Genomic DNA, 17,395 nt, shown 5'->3' with positions numbered 1-17,395 from the left:
TTAGTTAAGTTTGCACTCTAATTTTGAAGATATAATTTTACAAGGCTGCCATTTTCATTTTGGCCAAATTATAAATAGGTTGGTAACAATAATTTAAGCCGTTCATTTCTGTGTTGGGTCGCAGTTCTAACCTAACCTAAACCTACTTTGAAAGCCGTTCGTTTCTGTACGGGGTCGCAGTTCTAACCTAACCTAAACCTACTTTGATAGCCGTTCGTTTCTGTGGGGTCACAGTTCTAACCTAACCTAAACCTACTTTGATAGTTGTTCGTTTCTGTGTGGGGTCGCAGTTCTAACCTAACCTAAACCTACTTTGAAATCCGTTTGTTTCTGTGTGGGGTCGCAGTTCTAGCCTAACCTAAATCTAAAATTCTTACAACAGAAAAATGTATAAATGTATAGTACGACATATAAAAATGTATTAAAGTAATACGTCGAACAAATGAATTGCAATGTTTAGTAGTTGTGCCAATTAAAATAATTTGAAACGAATTAGCGATCAAGTAATATTCGTTAAATAGTATTTCTACGCAGTAAGAAAAATTGAAATAAATAGTATATGAAACAAAATAAATCCAAACAATATTACTAGTACTATTGTTTCGATGAATCGTTGTCGATGAAATAATATTCGATGAAAAGTTTGTCGGCAAAACAAGGGTACACCGTCTACAATCATGGTTACCCTACAAGACCTAATTAATAAACATAAAACTTCTTTAACCGTAATGACAGCATTTTGAATACGAAGAAAATAAACTGTCAAACTTGAGTGAGATACGAGTTTTCAAAAGTAACCAGACCGTGATGACAGTGATGACATTCAATTTGACACAGAATATCGGTAGTTTAGTATTCTAATGGTCACCCTGACCATGCATGTCGTAAATAAATTTATTAATTTTTTTTCAACACGAGTAGAAAATTAACGTTAATCTCACTAATACTGATACGAAACAGTTGCTTATAATTTACAAAATGCGCAGTCTTAGTCCTACTCACGTCTCCTGAATCACCCTGTATAGCATCTTTGCTATGATAAAACATAGTTCACACTACAGATATTTATGTTCTAATATTCTGTCATTCATGACATACAAATGCATACTTGGTCTCCCGCGGTACAGGCCTAGCCTAGTGCGGGGACCCCCGGAAATTCGGTACTATTTAACCCACCCGATGTCACAATAATGTCTGTATTGTACCTACTGTCTGTATTGTGTGCAATAAATTTATTTTTATCTTATTTTTTTATCTAATTATGTTCCGTTTGTTCGTGTCAGGTGCAAGATGCGTACGAGGAAGTGGAAGAACAGAGGGCGGTGGCGGCGCAGTGGAAGCGTAAGCTGCAGAAGCTGACCAACGACATGGCCGACCTGAGGTCGCTGCTCGACGAACAGGTAAGTACCATCCATAGGCTAGGAAGACGGAGCTTAGAGCAATTATTTCATGAAACCGATGCTGCCAAAAATAGGGGTGCGGGGGACTAGGTGAGCGAGTCCCGTGCCGTGATTAGTCCGTTCAAAGACACGGGCGTAAAAACTACCGTATGTTTGTAGCAGAGGGGGTAGCCCTACTATGCTCAGTCTGGAGGATGTCTTGTCTGTGGTACCATCAAATACTTGAAGAACAAGTAAATATTATGAATTTATGAATTACCTACAGTTGTAGTGCATATGATTATTTTCCATCGTTTTTTCACAGAAACGTACATACGAACGTGTCTTGCTATTTCAGTCAGTCTTGGTACAAAAAGTACTAAGGTTGACTGAAGTAACATGGCAAATACCTACGAACGTTTCCGAGAAAATACGTGGAAAACAATTATTCACTTCATCTGAAAACGGTTGTGAACGCCAGTGTCATGGGGACTTTTTGATAAATTAAACAAAAATTAACGGGAATCTAGTAGATTACTTTAATTTTCTATAAAAAACACTCGTAAAATACATGGGTCACGGAGTACCAGAATATGAAGTGACATTGACATAAGAATCGTCAAGTGGGAGACGAATTCAAATAAGGCGCGAAATTCGAAATTAGAGTGAACATTTAACACTTTTGGGCCTGATACGGTCCGAGAGGGAACTACAAGTAGTTTAATTTAGGGTTTAAGATTGACTTGACAAAGTTTGTAGCGGATTACATATGTCATTTGTTTGCGGGTGACGAAGTCTGTACCTGATTTGTTTTTGTGTCCACTTGACGATGAGTTGCTGATCACGAACTATGAATGGAGTCGTGTGTACCATGACACACAAACACAAACGGAACATAAGATGGGGTGTCGTAAATAATCGCAAGACAATCTTAATCTACGGATTTATAGCCAAGATTATCATCGCCTTACGAGTATATTGCATGTCATGTAGTAGGTGTCTACGGTCGATGCTGTGTCTTTATTTTATAGATTATAAATTATCAATTCTACATAATATTAGTGAACTGTATTTCACTCAATATGTCCGCAATAGAACCTTCTTTATTTTCACTGACTTTTTGACGTGTAGTATCATTCCGTAATTTGTCGTTTTATCTAAGTTATCTATTAGGGAGGGGGGGGGGGGGGATATAGATGTAGTGAAAAATCCTTTCGTATCGTACATCTTTTCTCGGAAACGTTGGTATTTGTCATGCTCCTTCAGTCAGCTTCAGTGCTTTTTGTACTGAGACTGACTGAAATAGCATAACACGTTCGTGCGTTTCCTTCCGTGAAAATACGATGGTAAAGGATTATTCACTACATCTGTACTTACTCACTTTCTAAGTTCCATGCCTCAAAACATCTTAATTTTTACCCAGACCTGCCGCAACAACTTGCTCGAGAAGCGCCAGCGCAAGTTCGACGCCGAGCTGCACGGGGCACAAGAAGAGCTGAAGAGAGAACGAGCTGCCAAGGAGCGCCTCTCGCGCGAGCGCGACCTCGCGCACGCCGACAAGTACGCGCTGGAGCAGAGCCTCTCTGTGAGTACAGACATGATATACAACACCAAACATGTAGCACCGCTGAAGAGAGAACAAGCTGCCAAGGAGCGCCTCTCGCGCGAGCGCGACCTCGCGCACGCCGACAAGTACGCGCTGGAGCAGAGCCTCTCTGTGAGTACAGACATGATATACAACACCAAACATGTAGCACCGCTGAAGAGAGAACAAGCTGCCAAGGAGCGCCTCTCGCGCGAGCGCGACCTCGCGCACGCCGACAAGTACGCGCTGGAGCAGAGCCTCTCTGTTAGTACAGACATGATATACAACACCAAACATGTAGCACCGCTGAAGAGAGAACAAGCTGCCAAGGAGCGCCTCTCGCGCGAGCGCGACCTCGCGCACGCCGACAAGTACGCGCTGGAGCAGAGCCTCTCTGTGAGTACAGACATGATATACAACACCAAACATGTAGCACCGCTGAAGAGAGAACAAGCTGCCAAGGAGCGCCTCTCGCGCGAGCGCGACCTCGCGCACGCCGACAAGTACGCGCTGGAGCAAAGCCTCTCTGTGTGTACAGACATGATATACGAGTACAACACCGAACATATAGCACCGCTGAAGAGAGAACGAGCTGGACGAGCGCCCGTCTCGCGCGAATGTTACGATAGAAGATAACCTTATCAATTTGTATCGAATAGCATTTCATACTATACCTGAATTTTCCTCAAATCAGAGTCTAGATATAGCCAAAGTAGGTCGAAACTGACGTCGTTTCTGAATATTTTTCCGTTTCTAAAAATAACTGCCTGTTACAGGAAGCTCGGCTAGAACTCGAGCTGAAAGAAGAACGCCTGACGGCGGCGCAGCGCGAGTTGGAGGAGCGAGGCGGCGGCGGGGACGAGGTGGCGACTCTGCGGCGGACCAGGGCTGAGCTGGAACGAAGAGTTCGCGACCAGGAGGAGGAGTTAGACGACCTCGCGGGACAGATACAGGTTTGTAATGTTGTTAAGAGAATGGCTTTATAGCGCTAGTAGATGCAAGCTAAACCGCAGTGAAACTGTTAGTGGTACATCGTGCGGATGAGCGAGGGGGCAGGGATGAAGTAGCGGCTCTGAGGGGACTAGGGCTGAGCTGGAACGAAGAGTTCGCGACCAGGAGGAGGAGTTAGACGACCTCGCGGGGCAGATACAGGTCAGTATTAATGTTAAGAGAGTGGCTTAATAGCGCTAGTAGATGCAAGCTAAACCGCAGTGAAACTGTTAGTGGTACATCGTGCGGATGAGCGAGGGGGCAGGGATGAAGTAGCGGCTCTGAGGGGACTAGGGCTGAGCTGGAACAAAGAGTTCGCGACCAGGAGGAGGAGTTAGACGACCTCGCGGGGCAGATACAGGTCAGTATTAATGTTAAGAGAGTGGCTTAATAGCGCTAGTAGATGCAAGCTAAACCGCAGTGAACCTGTTAGTGGTACATCGTGCGGATGAGCGAAGGGGCGAGGATGAAGTACCGGCTTTGATGCAAACTAGGGCTGAGCTGGAACGAAGACTTCGACTACCTTGTGAGACAAATACAGGTTTGCATAGTCTAGTCCCTATTTTGAGCGCCATACGATAGCCCAAGAGAGCGACGATGTAGTCAATCCGAGTCATATGTCATGCTAGAGACAGCGGTGAAAAAAACAATTCAAGGATAAGTAGGGTACCAGATAAGAGCTGTAAGTAGGAGAGAAATAAATATACCAGTCGCATGCACTACGTAATTTTTTTTTGCGATTATAGGCCCGTGCGCGTTGGAGGGTCTGCCATCTTGTGGGCTACATTAGAAGGTTAAACTAGACATTTACACTTCGCGCTAATAAACAGAGGGCTCCTGTGCTTCCCACTACAGTTCAAGCACGCTCCCACGTTCATTGCTTTATTTTGTATTACATTGTATGTGTTATTTGCAGTTGCTGGAAAGTTCGAAGTTGCGTCTGGAAATGTTGCTGGAGCAGCAACGCAAAGAGGCGCGCCTGGAGGCGGCCGCGCGCGATGACGAGATGGAGGAGACTCGTGCCAACGCGGCGAAGAAACTTAAGAGTAAGTCTTTGGAGTCATTCATAGTTGGAAAGTTTGACATTGTGGCTGGAGGTGCTTATGTAAGCGCTTGTGACGTCTAGATGAAATAAACTTGCGTCGATGTTGCTTTCGCGCGGGTTTCCGTTACGTTACTAGTACGTTCCTGCTGTACGCAACTTACGAAAATTTTATGCGGTATCTTTTTTATCATCGAGAATTGTGGCGTTTACTCTACGAGTAGGTTGAACATCATAATTATCTATTATGTCATATACAATAGTTATTTGTAGTACTTTATGACGTGGTAGCCAATAAGAAGTACACTAAACGTGACTCAAAAAGTTAGTATTTTTTTTTAATTCTTTGTACGACTTTTTTTATTAATTTCTATTGTTTCCCCTCAGTCCTGGAATCCCAGCTGGAGAGCGAGCACTCGGAGCGCAGCCTGCTGCTGCGCGAGCGACACGAGCTGGAGCGGCGGCTCGCGGCGCTGGAGGAGAGCGCCCGCGCCGAGACCCTCGAGCAGACGCAGCTGGTGCAGCGGCTCAAGAGGTACGGCACAGAATAACTAATAGCACAGAATAAGTAATATTAATACAGAACGGCCACGCACCGCCCCGCCCCGCCCGACTCGCATTACCTCGCCCCGCGACTGGCCGCGACATGAATCTGGCGGACTTCTGGCGTCCTCTCAGTACAGCGACTTACCCACACATACACAATGACGCGTGTACAGACGTGCCGCGCACACATATAAACGCAAATGATTTTTGATGTATTGCGTGTCCGCCCTGTGCTAATAGTACCTACTACCGTACAGAAAAGAAAGGAAACTTCCTACAAAACCGAAATTTGACAGCGGTTCAGGGACGAACCGTGCTGTCCCTTTCTAATATGTAGCACTATCCTTTTCGGCTATTTAGGGTTGTCAAAATGCAACTCATTATCTTATCTGTGGTTGTGCACGCAAAGGGACGTCAAGTTGTGCCAACCTTAAAAATTGCTCTGAGCAATGCTGTGCTGAACGGAGGCGAAAAAGTCCGAACGCTCTTGTTTCCTACCCCTACATACCAGCCGAAAAAGTCCGAACGCTCTTGTTTCCTACCCCTACATACCATCCGAAAAAGTCCGAACGCTCTTGTTTCCTACCCCTACATACCATCCGAAAAAGTCCGAACGCTCTTGTTTCCTACCCCTACCTACCATCCGTTGTTACTGAACCAATCAAGCCAATTACTTATGTATTACGGTTGACTCATCTCACGAACCAATCTTGCTACCACTATGCATAAAAGTCTTAGATAAACCTAATTAATTTAGAATGAAATGCGCTAAAATCACAAATAAAATCCAACGGCTGTACGGCTGTTATGCGTCCACGATTATCTATTGCAAACGTGTTTCTTTCTATCAAGAACGTGCACAGATGGGCGAAAATTGAATTACACAACATTTAGCCCATAAATCGTTTGTTTTATACTAATAGTGTTTACCTTATGTCAGTATTACTTATATATTTTTTGTGTATTTTCACAGAGACCTAAAGCGGTACCGCGCGTTGCTCCGCGACGCCCAGACCATGCTGGAACAAAAGGAAAAGGAGGGCGGAGCCAAGACACAGATCAGACAGCTCAAAAACCAGGTTAAAACACTTGAAAATTTAATTTTAATTTGGAGTGTAATACATCGTGGGATTGAATATCTTGCCAGATGGATTCTTAATCTTGCTCGAAGTAAAAAGTTCATAGAGTATAATTAAGTGAAAAACGATACATTTCGTCATTTATATGGTCTCATCGGAAGATCAGCGCTGGAAGCCACCAGCAACATGCTGAGATGGGGCCATTTCGTGGCACTTTAATCTTATTTTGTGTTTCCTTTTAAAAAATGTATTGTACCGATTGTTTGTGCTTACGAATAAATCAATTCTATTCTATTCTATTTCCAAAATTAACACATATGAGCTCATTTTTATTCGTCGAATAACTTTGTCACTCTGTCAGTTCTTTGTCAATAATTATTAGCATAGCGCGTGCGCGGCTTATTGCACTAATTTCACATTATGTACTTAAAAATTATATTGATTATTTTATTTTTTTCTGAAAATAAATATGTTTCAGTACCAAATGGCTCACAATCATTAGTAATATCGTTAGAAATAGGTTATTACAGTCGATTCACGTCCTCCATATTGTGATATATTTAAACAAATCTGGTATCATTTTGTCAGGTGGAGGACCTGGAGCTAGCGGTCCGCGCGGCCACGAAGGCGAAACAGGCGGCCGAGGCGGAGGCGAGCGAGGCGACCGCCGCGCTGGAGGAGGCGAACCGCGCGCGCAACGAGGCGGCCGAGCGCGCGCTCACCGCCACCAGGGACGCGGCCACCGCGCGCGCCGCGCTCGACGACGCGGAGGAGGAGGCGGCTGAGGTGAGAATCTGATCAAGTAGGCTAGTGATCTAATAAAGGGTTACCTAGCATTCGAATATAGGAGACGGTTAAGGCACCACGTAACAGCAGCGCTAGCGGAGATGAATCGCGCGCGCAACGAGGTGGCGAACGCGCGCGCGCTCACAGCCACATTTTTTTTGCATTAGAAAAAAGCTACGCGATCTTGACTAGTCGTTTAATTCGAAAACGCTGTTTAAAATACCATTCAAAGATTTAAAAATCATCAATAATTGAAAAACACATTTTAAAAATAAGGCAAATATGTAACAATTATGAATCTATTACGATCATTTATATTCTTCTGCTTTCATAAGTAATAGTTTTTGATTATTATTTTTTTCGTATGGCTTTTTTCTGTTACTCTACTTCAAAGATTTACAGTTTTTAAGTACTGTACCGCTTCTGTGGTTAAGGTTCTGTGGTTATTAAAAACGTTTATCAATTAAAAGACATGTCAAGATCGCTTACCTTCTTGCAAGTTCTTTCTAATGCTAAAAAACGAACTATAGAGTGAAGTTAACTTTTGACCGGCAGTGTATTTAACTATTTCTACTTTTCCAGTTGTTAAAGAAATACCGCGGCAGCACGAGCGCGTTATGCGCGGCGCAGGCTGAAGCGCGCGAGGCAGCCGCCAAAGCCGAGGCGGCCACCGAGGAGGCGAGGCAAGCGCGAGACAAGCTCGCCGAGCTCGCGCAACGCCTCGCCAGTGCCGAGGCAGGGCATTCACATACGCAACACGAGGCCGAGCGGCGACTGCAGCTAAGGAACAAGGTACGGCAGATCAAATCAATCAATCAAAATATACTTTATTCATGTAGGCCTAGCAACAAGCTCTTATGAATCGTAATTAATCTTAATCTAATTATCAGAGCAATTTATTGATGTTAATATTATTCCATAATAACATTGGATTATTATACATATCAAATTTAACACTAAGAATTTCACAAAAGGATCGTCAAACATTAAAAAAATTGTATAAAAAAATACTAGTCTAGAATTTCTAGAATATAATCTAAATGTCAATGATCGGTCTTTATAAGCCGGCTGAATAATTATGCAAGTTCATTTTGATAGCCATGAATATAGAAAAAAGTTGCCGAACAGCATAGTCTCAAAACTTCGGTAAACGTGAGAGAGCAACAAGACTCCGAACCGGTTTTTTCTTCGTACTAAAAATACCGGTATAATTACGTTCTTTTCAGTCCTAAAGCACAAAATAATTAATAATTTTTAAGAAAAAAAAACCGACTTCTATGGGGCCCGGTGAAATATTATGGTAGATGGTGCACTATGTAGAAAAGGAGGTAAAACGAGTACTTTCTAGTAGCATTTCGTTTCCGTAAGGGTCGTAGTTCTAGCCTAACCTAACCCACTTCTCTGATAACAGTTCGGTTCTGTGAGGATCGCAGTTCGAACCTAATCAAACCCACTTTTCTAGTAGCATTTCGTTTCTGTAAGACTCGCAGTTCTAACCAAACCTAACCCACTTTTGTTCGGTTCTGTGAGGATCGCAGTTCAAACCTAACCTAACCCACTTAACGGCGCATGCGGTGCGGTGTACGGGAGTTTGAGCGGGAGGGGTTTGGCATCATCATACCCACATTTTATTGTAGGTAATCATAGTGGTTTATTTAGTTTAGGTATCATAGTGGTTTTCCGGGTCAAGGTCCGGGTCTCTGAGTCAGAGTCCGGGTCCGAGTCCCGGTCCGAGTCCGGGTCCGAGTCCGGGTCCGAGTCCGGGTCCGAGTCCGGGTCCGAGTCCGGATCCGAGTCCGGGTCCGAGTCCGGGTCCGAGTCCGAGTCCGGGTCCGAACCGGATCCGGGTATGAGTCCGGGTCCCAGTCCAAGTCAAAACCGAAATTCGAAATCACCAAACATGTACTATGCGTCGTTGAAGAGTTCTGTTCTGATCATCAAATGCGACAGTTTTTAATGTAAATGCTTGATTTTATGATGAAAATACAAAAAATTCTATACGTATGCCTTTAAGATTTGAGTAGTTCCCTCGATTCCTTATGGATCCCAACATCAGAACTCGAGCTTGACAGAAATGTGGCTTAAAAACTAAACTTGCTTAACAAACATAACGAAGAGGACAAATCGCCAAACGTGAACTATGCGTCGTTGAAGAGTTCCGTTCTGATCATCATCAGCAGTTCCACTTCATCAAATGCGACAGTTTTTAATGAAAATGCTTGATTTTCTGATGAAAATACAAAAATCTCTATACGCATGCCTTTAAAATTTGAGGAGTTCCCTCGATTTCTCATGGATCCCATCATCAGAACTCGAGCTTGACAGAAATGTGGCTTAAAAACTAAACTTGCTTAACAAACATAACGAAGAGGACAAATCGCCAAACGTGAACTATGCGTCGTTGAAGAGTTCCGTTCTGATCATCATCAGCAGTTCCACTTCATCAAATGTGAGAGTTTTTAATGAAAATGCTTGATTTTCTGATGTAAATACAAAAATCTCTATACGCATGCCTTTAAGATTTGAAGAGTTCCCTCGATTCCTCATGGATCCCATCATCAGAACTCGAGCTCGACAAAAATGTGGCTTAAAAACTTAACTTGCTTAACAAACATAACGAAGAGGACAAATCGCCAAACGTGAACTATGCGTCATTGAAGAGTTCCGTTCTGATCATCATCAGCAGTTCCACTTCATCATATGTCACTTTTTTGGATGTATATGCTTGATTTGTTGATAAAAACCCAAAAATCACTATATGTATGCCTTTAAGATTTGAGGAGTTCCCTCGATTCCTCATGGATCCCATCATCAGAACTGGGTTTTGACAAAAACGGGACCAATCTGTATGCATATACATTCAATCAAAAAAATTATTTTCAAAATCGGTCCAGTAATGACGGAGATATGGAGTAACAAACATAAAAAATAAAAAAAATAAAAAACATACAACCGAATTGATAACCTCCTCCTTTGGGATTTGGAAGTCGGTTAAAAATATTGGGCTATTTTGGGATTTTAAAAAACCGGTTCTAATCCCTGGAGAGCACAAGATATTGCTGAAGAAATCACGGTTGCAATCTCTTTTACGCGTACTTAGAGCTATTTTAGTTTATGAGCTACAGGCATATTGCCTTTTTCATAGCGTATTCACATTTTTAGGGTTCCGTACCTCAAAAAGAAAAAACGGAACCCTTATAGGATCACTCGTGCGTCTGTCTGTCTGTCCGTCTGTGACAGCCTATTTTCTCGGAAACTACTGGACCAATGAAGTTGAAATTTGGTACACATATGTAAATTAGTGACACAAACATGGACATGTTTTTTTATAATTTTAAAATACATAGGTTCGAAGTTATTTAAGAAAATAGCCAATAAATTACCATTCCCCCCTTTATCTCCTAAACTACTAAAATTACTAAACTTTTGAAAAAAAAATACACAAAATAGTTCTTTACCTATGGATGACAGGAAAACCTATGATAAATGTGCAGTCAAGCGTGAGTCGGACTTATGTACGGAACCCTGGAAACGCGAGTCCGAGTCGCACTTGGCCGGTTTTTTACTGTATCTTGGTTTTTCACAGGAGCTGGAGTCGAGCTTAGAACTGGAAGCGACGGCACGCGCACGGTTAGAAGGCCAGCTGGCGCGGCTGCGCGACGCGCACGAGCAGCTCGCTAATGAGCTGGCGCAGGCGCGTGCGCGCGAACAGCAGGCCGCCGACGACCAGCGCAAGCTGGCGAGGCAACTCAGGTAACTCACATTTAAGGAAACATACGGATACAGATATTTTACCGCATTTAATTATGTAAACTTATCTATAACCCTGCTTAGTAATGCTAAATTGTGACGGTCAATAAAAACGAATAACTCGTTTCAACAAAAAAACTCTAATGTTGGGTAACTATATGTACAATATCCCATTATAATTGTGTAGGTCTTATTTGGTCGTATGATTTAAATACTACTCAGGGTTAAATATTTTATGACAAGTGCAAACTAAGTACATTCAATACATTTTCAGAGAGCTAAAAGAAGAAAACTCGTCGCTAAACGCGAAGCTGAGCGAGGCGGGTCGCGCTAAATGCGTGGCCGAGGCGGCGGCGGCGGCGGCGGCCGGCGAGGCGGCGGCGGCGCGCGACGAGGCGAGGCTCGCGGCGAGGCGGGCGCACGCGCTGCAGGAGGCCATCGCCGGCGACCTGTCCAGCCCCGGCGACGACGCGCTCGAGGACAGGTATGCACCATTTCAACCCTTTATGTCTAAAACAAAAACGTCATTGACACTGATCCCAGACGCGAGCGAGCTTAATGTAAACCTGTTTCTACTCCCGTACTTTTATTTGTCATTTAAAGGGTCGTGCACACACACCTTTAAAACCCTACGTTATAGTTGTCAAGACAAGTCTTTAGTCTATTCCCCAAAAAAGGATTTGTGCGTACACGCCGTATCTTTTTGGCGATTTTACGATACTTCGTGTAATGACCACTTAAAAAATATTGAATGAAATACAGTGTTGCCAACCTTATTTTAAATGTCATCTCTGACAAATAAGTGAACATGTTTTTTTTAATTTCATTATTCATTCATTCCTTTCCCGCCCGTACCCTCCATTTTTGCTACTTCTTGAATTAAAAACATTTGTTAAATTCTCAATTTTAATTCAAAGTGCTTGGTCGTAGAAAAAGCATTGTATGCAACGTTGTTTAACTGAGTCAAAAAAGACTCGTGGCGTTTTTATTAACAATTTTCGGCTTCGCCTCAAATTGTTACTCACGCCACTCGTCTTTTTTGACCTCTCTTAAACAACGGTTGCATAAAATACTATTATGTCATAAACAAAAACGTCACTGACACTGATCCCAGACCTAACATAAAACATCGTATTCCAGTGACAACGACAGCTACAGTTCGGACGAGTCGATCGGCACGTTCCTCGCGAACCACAAGTTGAGCCCATCCGCGCCCTCCCGCAATAGTATGCAGCTCGACTCGCAGAAGTAAGTTCACGCTTCACTAATAACTAATACTGGGTGTGGCCTGTAATATGAGCAAAAAATTAAACTGTAGGCTGTAATCCTTTTCACAACAAAAACATTTGTTCAGCGATTTTTAAAAATAACTTGGGGTTTGATTTTTAATACAATTTAAAGTTTATTGTAAGGCGCAATGTATTGCGAATTTTGTTATGTTTAAGGCGTGACAAGCAACGTCAATCACAATGATATGGCGCGGCGATGGCGTCCATTGAAAAGAATATTTATTTTGTATGAAAAATAGGGAGTCTAAATACTTCATAATTTTTAAAAGTTGTAGAACAAAAGTGTCACCGTTTAGTCACCGTAAGGAGTAGGTACAATCGATGTTTTAATTATTTGCTCGTGTTACAGGCCACAACCGGTATAGATATGTACCCGGTATGTATTGTCATAGAGAAATATAGTACCTAAGACAAAAGTGCTCACTCCATAAATTGTTTTGGTACCAAAAAAGTGCTACATCTATTGCCACTTTACAGTACTACTACTGCTACTTAGCAGTGCTGATAATTTCGCTACTCGACGTCGCTAGATGTCGACTATGAAAACATTAGTCTTTTTGGTACCAAAACTGATGTACGGAGTAGACGTGTGCGCCGCGCCGGCGCGCCGCCGCCGCCGGGCTTTTTTGCCACGCCGCCGCCGCCGATAAATGATCGGCGTGAAATCGGCGTGACCTTGAGTGTTCAGAGTGTTGTTAATTAGCTATTCCAAGTTGGTATTTGGATTATAATATTGATTTTTTTTGCATTACATATGTTACTGTCGTCAAATATACATCAATTATTAATTAAATGAAACAGAATAGCCAGTTGCAAAAACTATTTGACACACCAATTAAAGAAACTGAGTAATCCTAAGTACGTATTCACTGTAAAGAAAGATGAGGGAGCGATAATATGAAGTAGGATTTTTACTGTTAATTGTGAATTCACTTTGCCTCACATACGAAGGCATTATGGTCCGTCATGAAAAGACTTAGAATTAACTGGGCCGCGAAAACACAGTACTCCATTCTCAGAGAGCTCAATATCGGCACTCAGCTCTTCACAACATGCTATGGGTCTTGACAACATGCTCTTAGACTCTTCGGACATATTATCCAACGCATGATGTGGAGAAACACATGAATTTAGGCCGAATGAATGGCAAACATATTCGAGATGGAACAAGTGTGAGGTCGAACGCTATGAAGAGGCTGGCTTGCGACAGTCTGCACCGTGCAGTCCATAGCACTCGGCTTATGACCGAGCGAAATAGAGACAAATTACATGTAGTCGCGATCCTCAGAAAACGAGAAAGAAGATACGTCTCAATGAGCCTGGTGCTTGTATGACTAAAAACCATTAAAAGGAATCCATAGCAGTCCACTATAGCATATGAGTCTCACTATGCTAAAATTTAAGGATATTTGGAGTTTTGTTTTGTTAACAAACAAATATTATCGTATTTATTATATAAAAAAACATTTTTAAATAATACGATAAGCAATGGAAATCATGAGAAAATGGAGGGTTACCGATTGGATTGGATGGGACCGCAGGTCATTGGGACCAGGTAACCGCTCAATGCAAGCCAGTTACTAGGGAAATCAAGTTATTGTACCAATCCTGTATTCATTTACAAACCCTACTTTCCACACAGCATATTCAAACCTATTACGTAGTTCACTGACCAGCAACCTGGATTGATCAAATTTTCAATAAAAACAAATAATTAATGATTTTTCTTAAGAAACCTAGAAGTCAAGGTCACGCCGATTTCACGCCGAAAACACGCCGCCGCCGCCGATTTTTTGGCAAACGCCGCCGCCGATCATTTTTTAATCGGCGCACACGTCTAGTACGGAGTGAGCAATCTATGTATTATTTTCTCTATGGTACTTATTGTCGATAAATATTTAAAAACTTACATTTGTCCAGGTCGGCGACCCCAGAGGGCCGCGCGTCGCGCTCCAGCGCGGGCTCAGGCTCGAAGCCCCTGAGCCCCACGAAGGAGTCGTTCGCATAACAGCCGCCCGCCGCCGCCGGCCTGCTCGGCGCGCTGCCCGCGCAGCTGCTCTGCGCGGTCTTCTGCGCCCGACCGCGGCGAACAGAACACACATTGCTGGACTAGACACGTAAACTCACCGTCAGATATATCGGAGCGGCCAAGGTGCTCACAAATATCTGAACACGCCTCTATTGTCAAGGCGTTAGAGTCCGTGTTCAGATATTTTTGAGCACCTTAGCGGCACCGGTATATCTGATGGCGAATGTACACACACACGGTTGCAATTGTCAATGTTGATGCTAATGATCCCACTTCTGAAATCGCAGGATATATCCCACTTCTGATATCGTCTTTAGAACAATAGTGTTGAAGTGACACTTGATACAGAATAGTCCCACTCTGATATCTTAGAAGAAAATATTCCTCTTCTAATGTTGCAGACTATTCTAGCTCTACATATGCTATTGCTCATATAAAATTGACGCCTAACATCGAGCTTATAAGATATGATGCAGCAAGAGCGCCACTAATCAAATAGTTGACTGATAGAGAATGCCGTTTGGAATTAAGTCAAATATATACAATTTTTATAGCGTCGTCAGATGAATGATCTATGAATAAAATCATTTACAATTGCAATTAAATGTTAAGTGTCCGTGTCCAATATAGTGAACCGTTACCGTGGCGTGAAAAGACAATGAGTTTAAAATATATTAGTGTCGAATTGAATAAAGTATTATTAACAGTGCTTGGAATTACAGTATCAATAATTAGACTGCTCAACTTTATAAACTTTTTCAAAATCTTTTATATGAGCTTTTATATAGACAATAGCCTAAATGAATTTGTATCTTTAACACGTTTTGATATTGATTATGATTAGAAACACTATTTATACAGTTGCGTACGTGTTGTGTACCCGAGAAGATGACGAAAATGAAAATGAATGCATTCCAGAATATTTATTATCTTTAGGGCGCATTTAGACAATGCGTGAACTCGCATGCGAGTTTCATTACATTGCGGGTTTTGATCGGTCGGTTGAAGTGGACGTAACCAACAGTCCGCAATGTACCTAAATCGCATATGAGTTCGCGCGCCGTCTAAATCAGCCCTTATTCTTCTTGGTACGCCGCGCACTGCCCGCTTTTTCTCCGTAGCCACACTGTTCTTCGACCCTATATTATAAGTCTGTCAAGCCATTTCCGTCAGTCGAAAAAAGCGGCAAATTAAAAAAGGCACGTAGGATTATCGTCCCATAGACAATTTGAATTTCGCGCCTTTTTCTACTGACAACTGACAGACTATTTATGTAATATGACGTAGAGTTTTCCATAGAGCATTTTGTCTATGATTAATGTTGTTAGCTGCGTGCGACCAGCCAGTATTTAGAGGAGTCGTCGAGGCGAGATCTTACAAAGTAATGTTAGGTTCTTTGTTATTTAGTTAGCTAACTTTTGTAAATAACTAGATGGCATAAACATTTTATTATTTAATTTGTAATATTTGTGTGATCAGACTGTTATTCTATGATTTATTTGTTACAAGCGAGTTGTTACTTTATGAACAATCAAACATATCTGTTAGGTAAATAGATTTTTTATTTATCCTTTTTGACTGGTTTGTTTTACTTATAATTTTAAATGAATTAAATCTAGTGAATGTATCCATTATAAATCGTTATATATTCCTCATAATAATTATAATTATTATACTCCATTACTTCTAAAAACTTCATTCTATTTATACCTATGTAGCTATGTGTCTGTAACCATGATATGTGTAAAGTATGATATGTGATGAAATGTTACTGCATTCAATACTGGTTGTAAAGTGAAACTATTTAAAATAAAGTAACAGAAATAAATTATGCCTTGTTTTATTACTCATATTATACTTCTCCTTTCTCATTTTCCCAGCGCCAAAGATCGAAAGGACATGTATGTAGACTCAAAAATGTTATGGTGTAAGTTTTCAAAGTAATTTTAATGCTTTCAAATCTGTACCTGAAGCTTTTAATTTAAGTAGCTTTTAATTGAAGGGTTTAAAATGTCGGAATCCACTTGAGAGATTACCTGCCGATGAATGTCATTGTTATCTTTTGTTAAACCAAATTACTCACACTCATCTTGAAAGAAGCGTACCTATACCTATATAATAGTTAGTTATTTCACAAGGGGGCAAAGTAGTTGTTTAACCGCTCGTGCTAATATCCCAAGCAAGCGAAAAATACCAAAATTGAATCACGCGCGTAGCAAGTGGTTCGAAAAATGGAATCTTGAGCGTTGCGAGGGTTTCAAAGCACAAGGGTTAAACAAAATTTGCTCCCGAGTGAAACACAATTTTTCACCACACCAACCCGACGCAAATATTAAATGTAAAATATCAAACAAAAGCAAACCAAATCAGATCCAAATGAATGTTATGAAATATTTATCATCCAAAATCATCATTTAAAAGTCAATTCTACCACCAAACAAGAAAACAACACAAAATTTGCATTTGATTACTTTGCCTCACATGTGAATTAAATGCAAATTTGCTATCAGTTTTTGAAGTGCAAAGTAAGCCTTTCCGAGCTGGTGTGGTGAAATATACATTGCATCAAAATTGCAATGCAGCATTTGATCGATTGAATTCGTTGTACTAAGTAGGTTGTTGTTGAAGCGCTTTTAGGCCACGGACGACGACTTATAAAACCTGTGGTTAAAACTTTTCAACATGAGCCTCAACTATATATATTATATATATAGAGTCGGACCAAGAAAAGTCTGCAGCGGATTTGATAGCCCACGCAGTGCAAGTGTTATTTATAAGTCATAATTTCATAGAAGTTTGTTGTTTGTTTAAAATAACACTTGCCCGACTCTATATATGTATGTATATTATACTACTCTTTGGCCTCAACATGATACAACCAAGTTCGATCCAGCTCCGAACTACACTTATTTGATAGTGA

General features: G+C 41.7%; 1 protein-coding gene across 1 annotated transcript in view; it reads left to right on the top strand.

The window, feature by feature from the left end:
- LOC134674755 (unconventional myosin-XVIIIa) overlaps positions 1–16,306 on the top strand; it is a 323,832-nt gene extending 307,526 nt beyond the window's left edge. Inside the window, exons 26-37 of the mRNA XM_063532886.1 lie at positions 1,284–1,400; positions 2,803–2,964; positions 3,741–3,917; positions 4,871–5,000; positions 5,384–5,531; positions 6,516–6,621; positions 7,210–7,407; positions 7,990–8,199; positions 10,994–11,160; positions 11,432–11,641; positions 12,298–12,405; positions 14,367–16,306. Coding sequence (XP_063388956.1) covers positions 1,284–1,400; positions 2,803–2,964; positions 3,741–3,917; positions 4,871–5,000; positions 5,384–5,531; positions 6,516–6,621; positions 7,210–7,407; positions 7,990–8,199; positions 10,994–11,160; positions 11,432–11,641; positions 12,298–12,405; positions 14,367–14,454 — 1,821 coding nt within the window. The 3' untranslated portion in view covers positions 14,455–16,306. The remainder of the gene's footprint in view (positions 1–1,283; positions 1,401–2,802; positions 2,965–3,740; positions 3,918–4,870; positions 5,001–5,383; positions 5,532–6,515; positions 6,622–7,209; positions 7,408–7,989; positions 8,200–10,993; positions 11,161–11,431; positions 11,642–12,297; positions 12,406–14,366) is intronic.
- The last annotated feature ends 1,089 nt before the right edge of the window (positions 16,307–17,395 follow it).

Source organism: Cydia fagiglandana, chromosome 20 (assembly GCF_963556715.1).
Source record: "Cydia fagiglandana chromosome 20, ilCydFagi1.1, whole genome shotgun sequence".
Lineage (NCBI taxonomy): Eukaryota > Metazoa > Arthropoda > Insecta > Lepidoptera > Tortricidae > Cydia > Cydia fagiglandana.
This window is presented reverse-complemented; position numbering and strand designations above follow the sequence as displayed.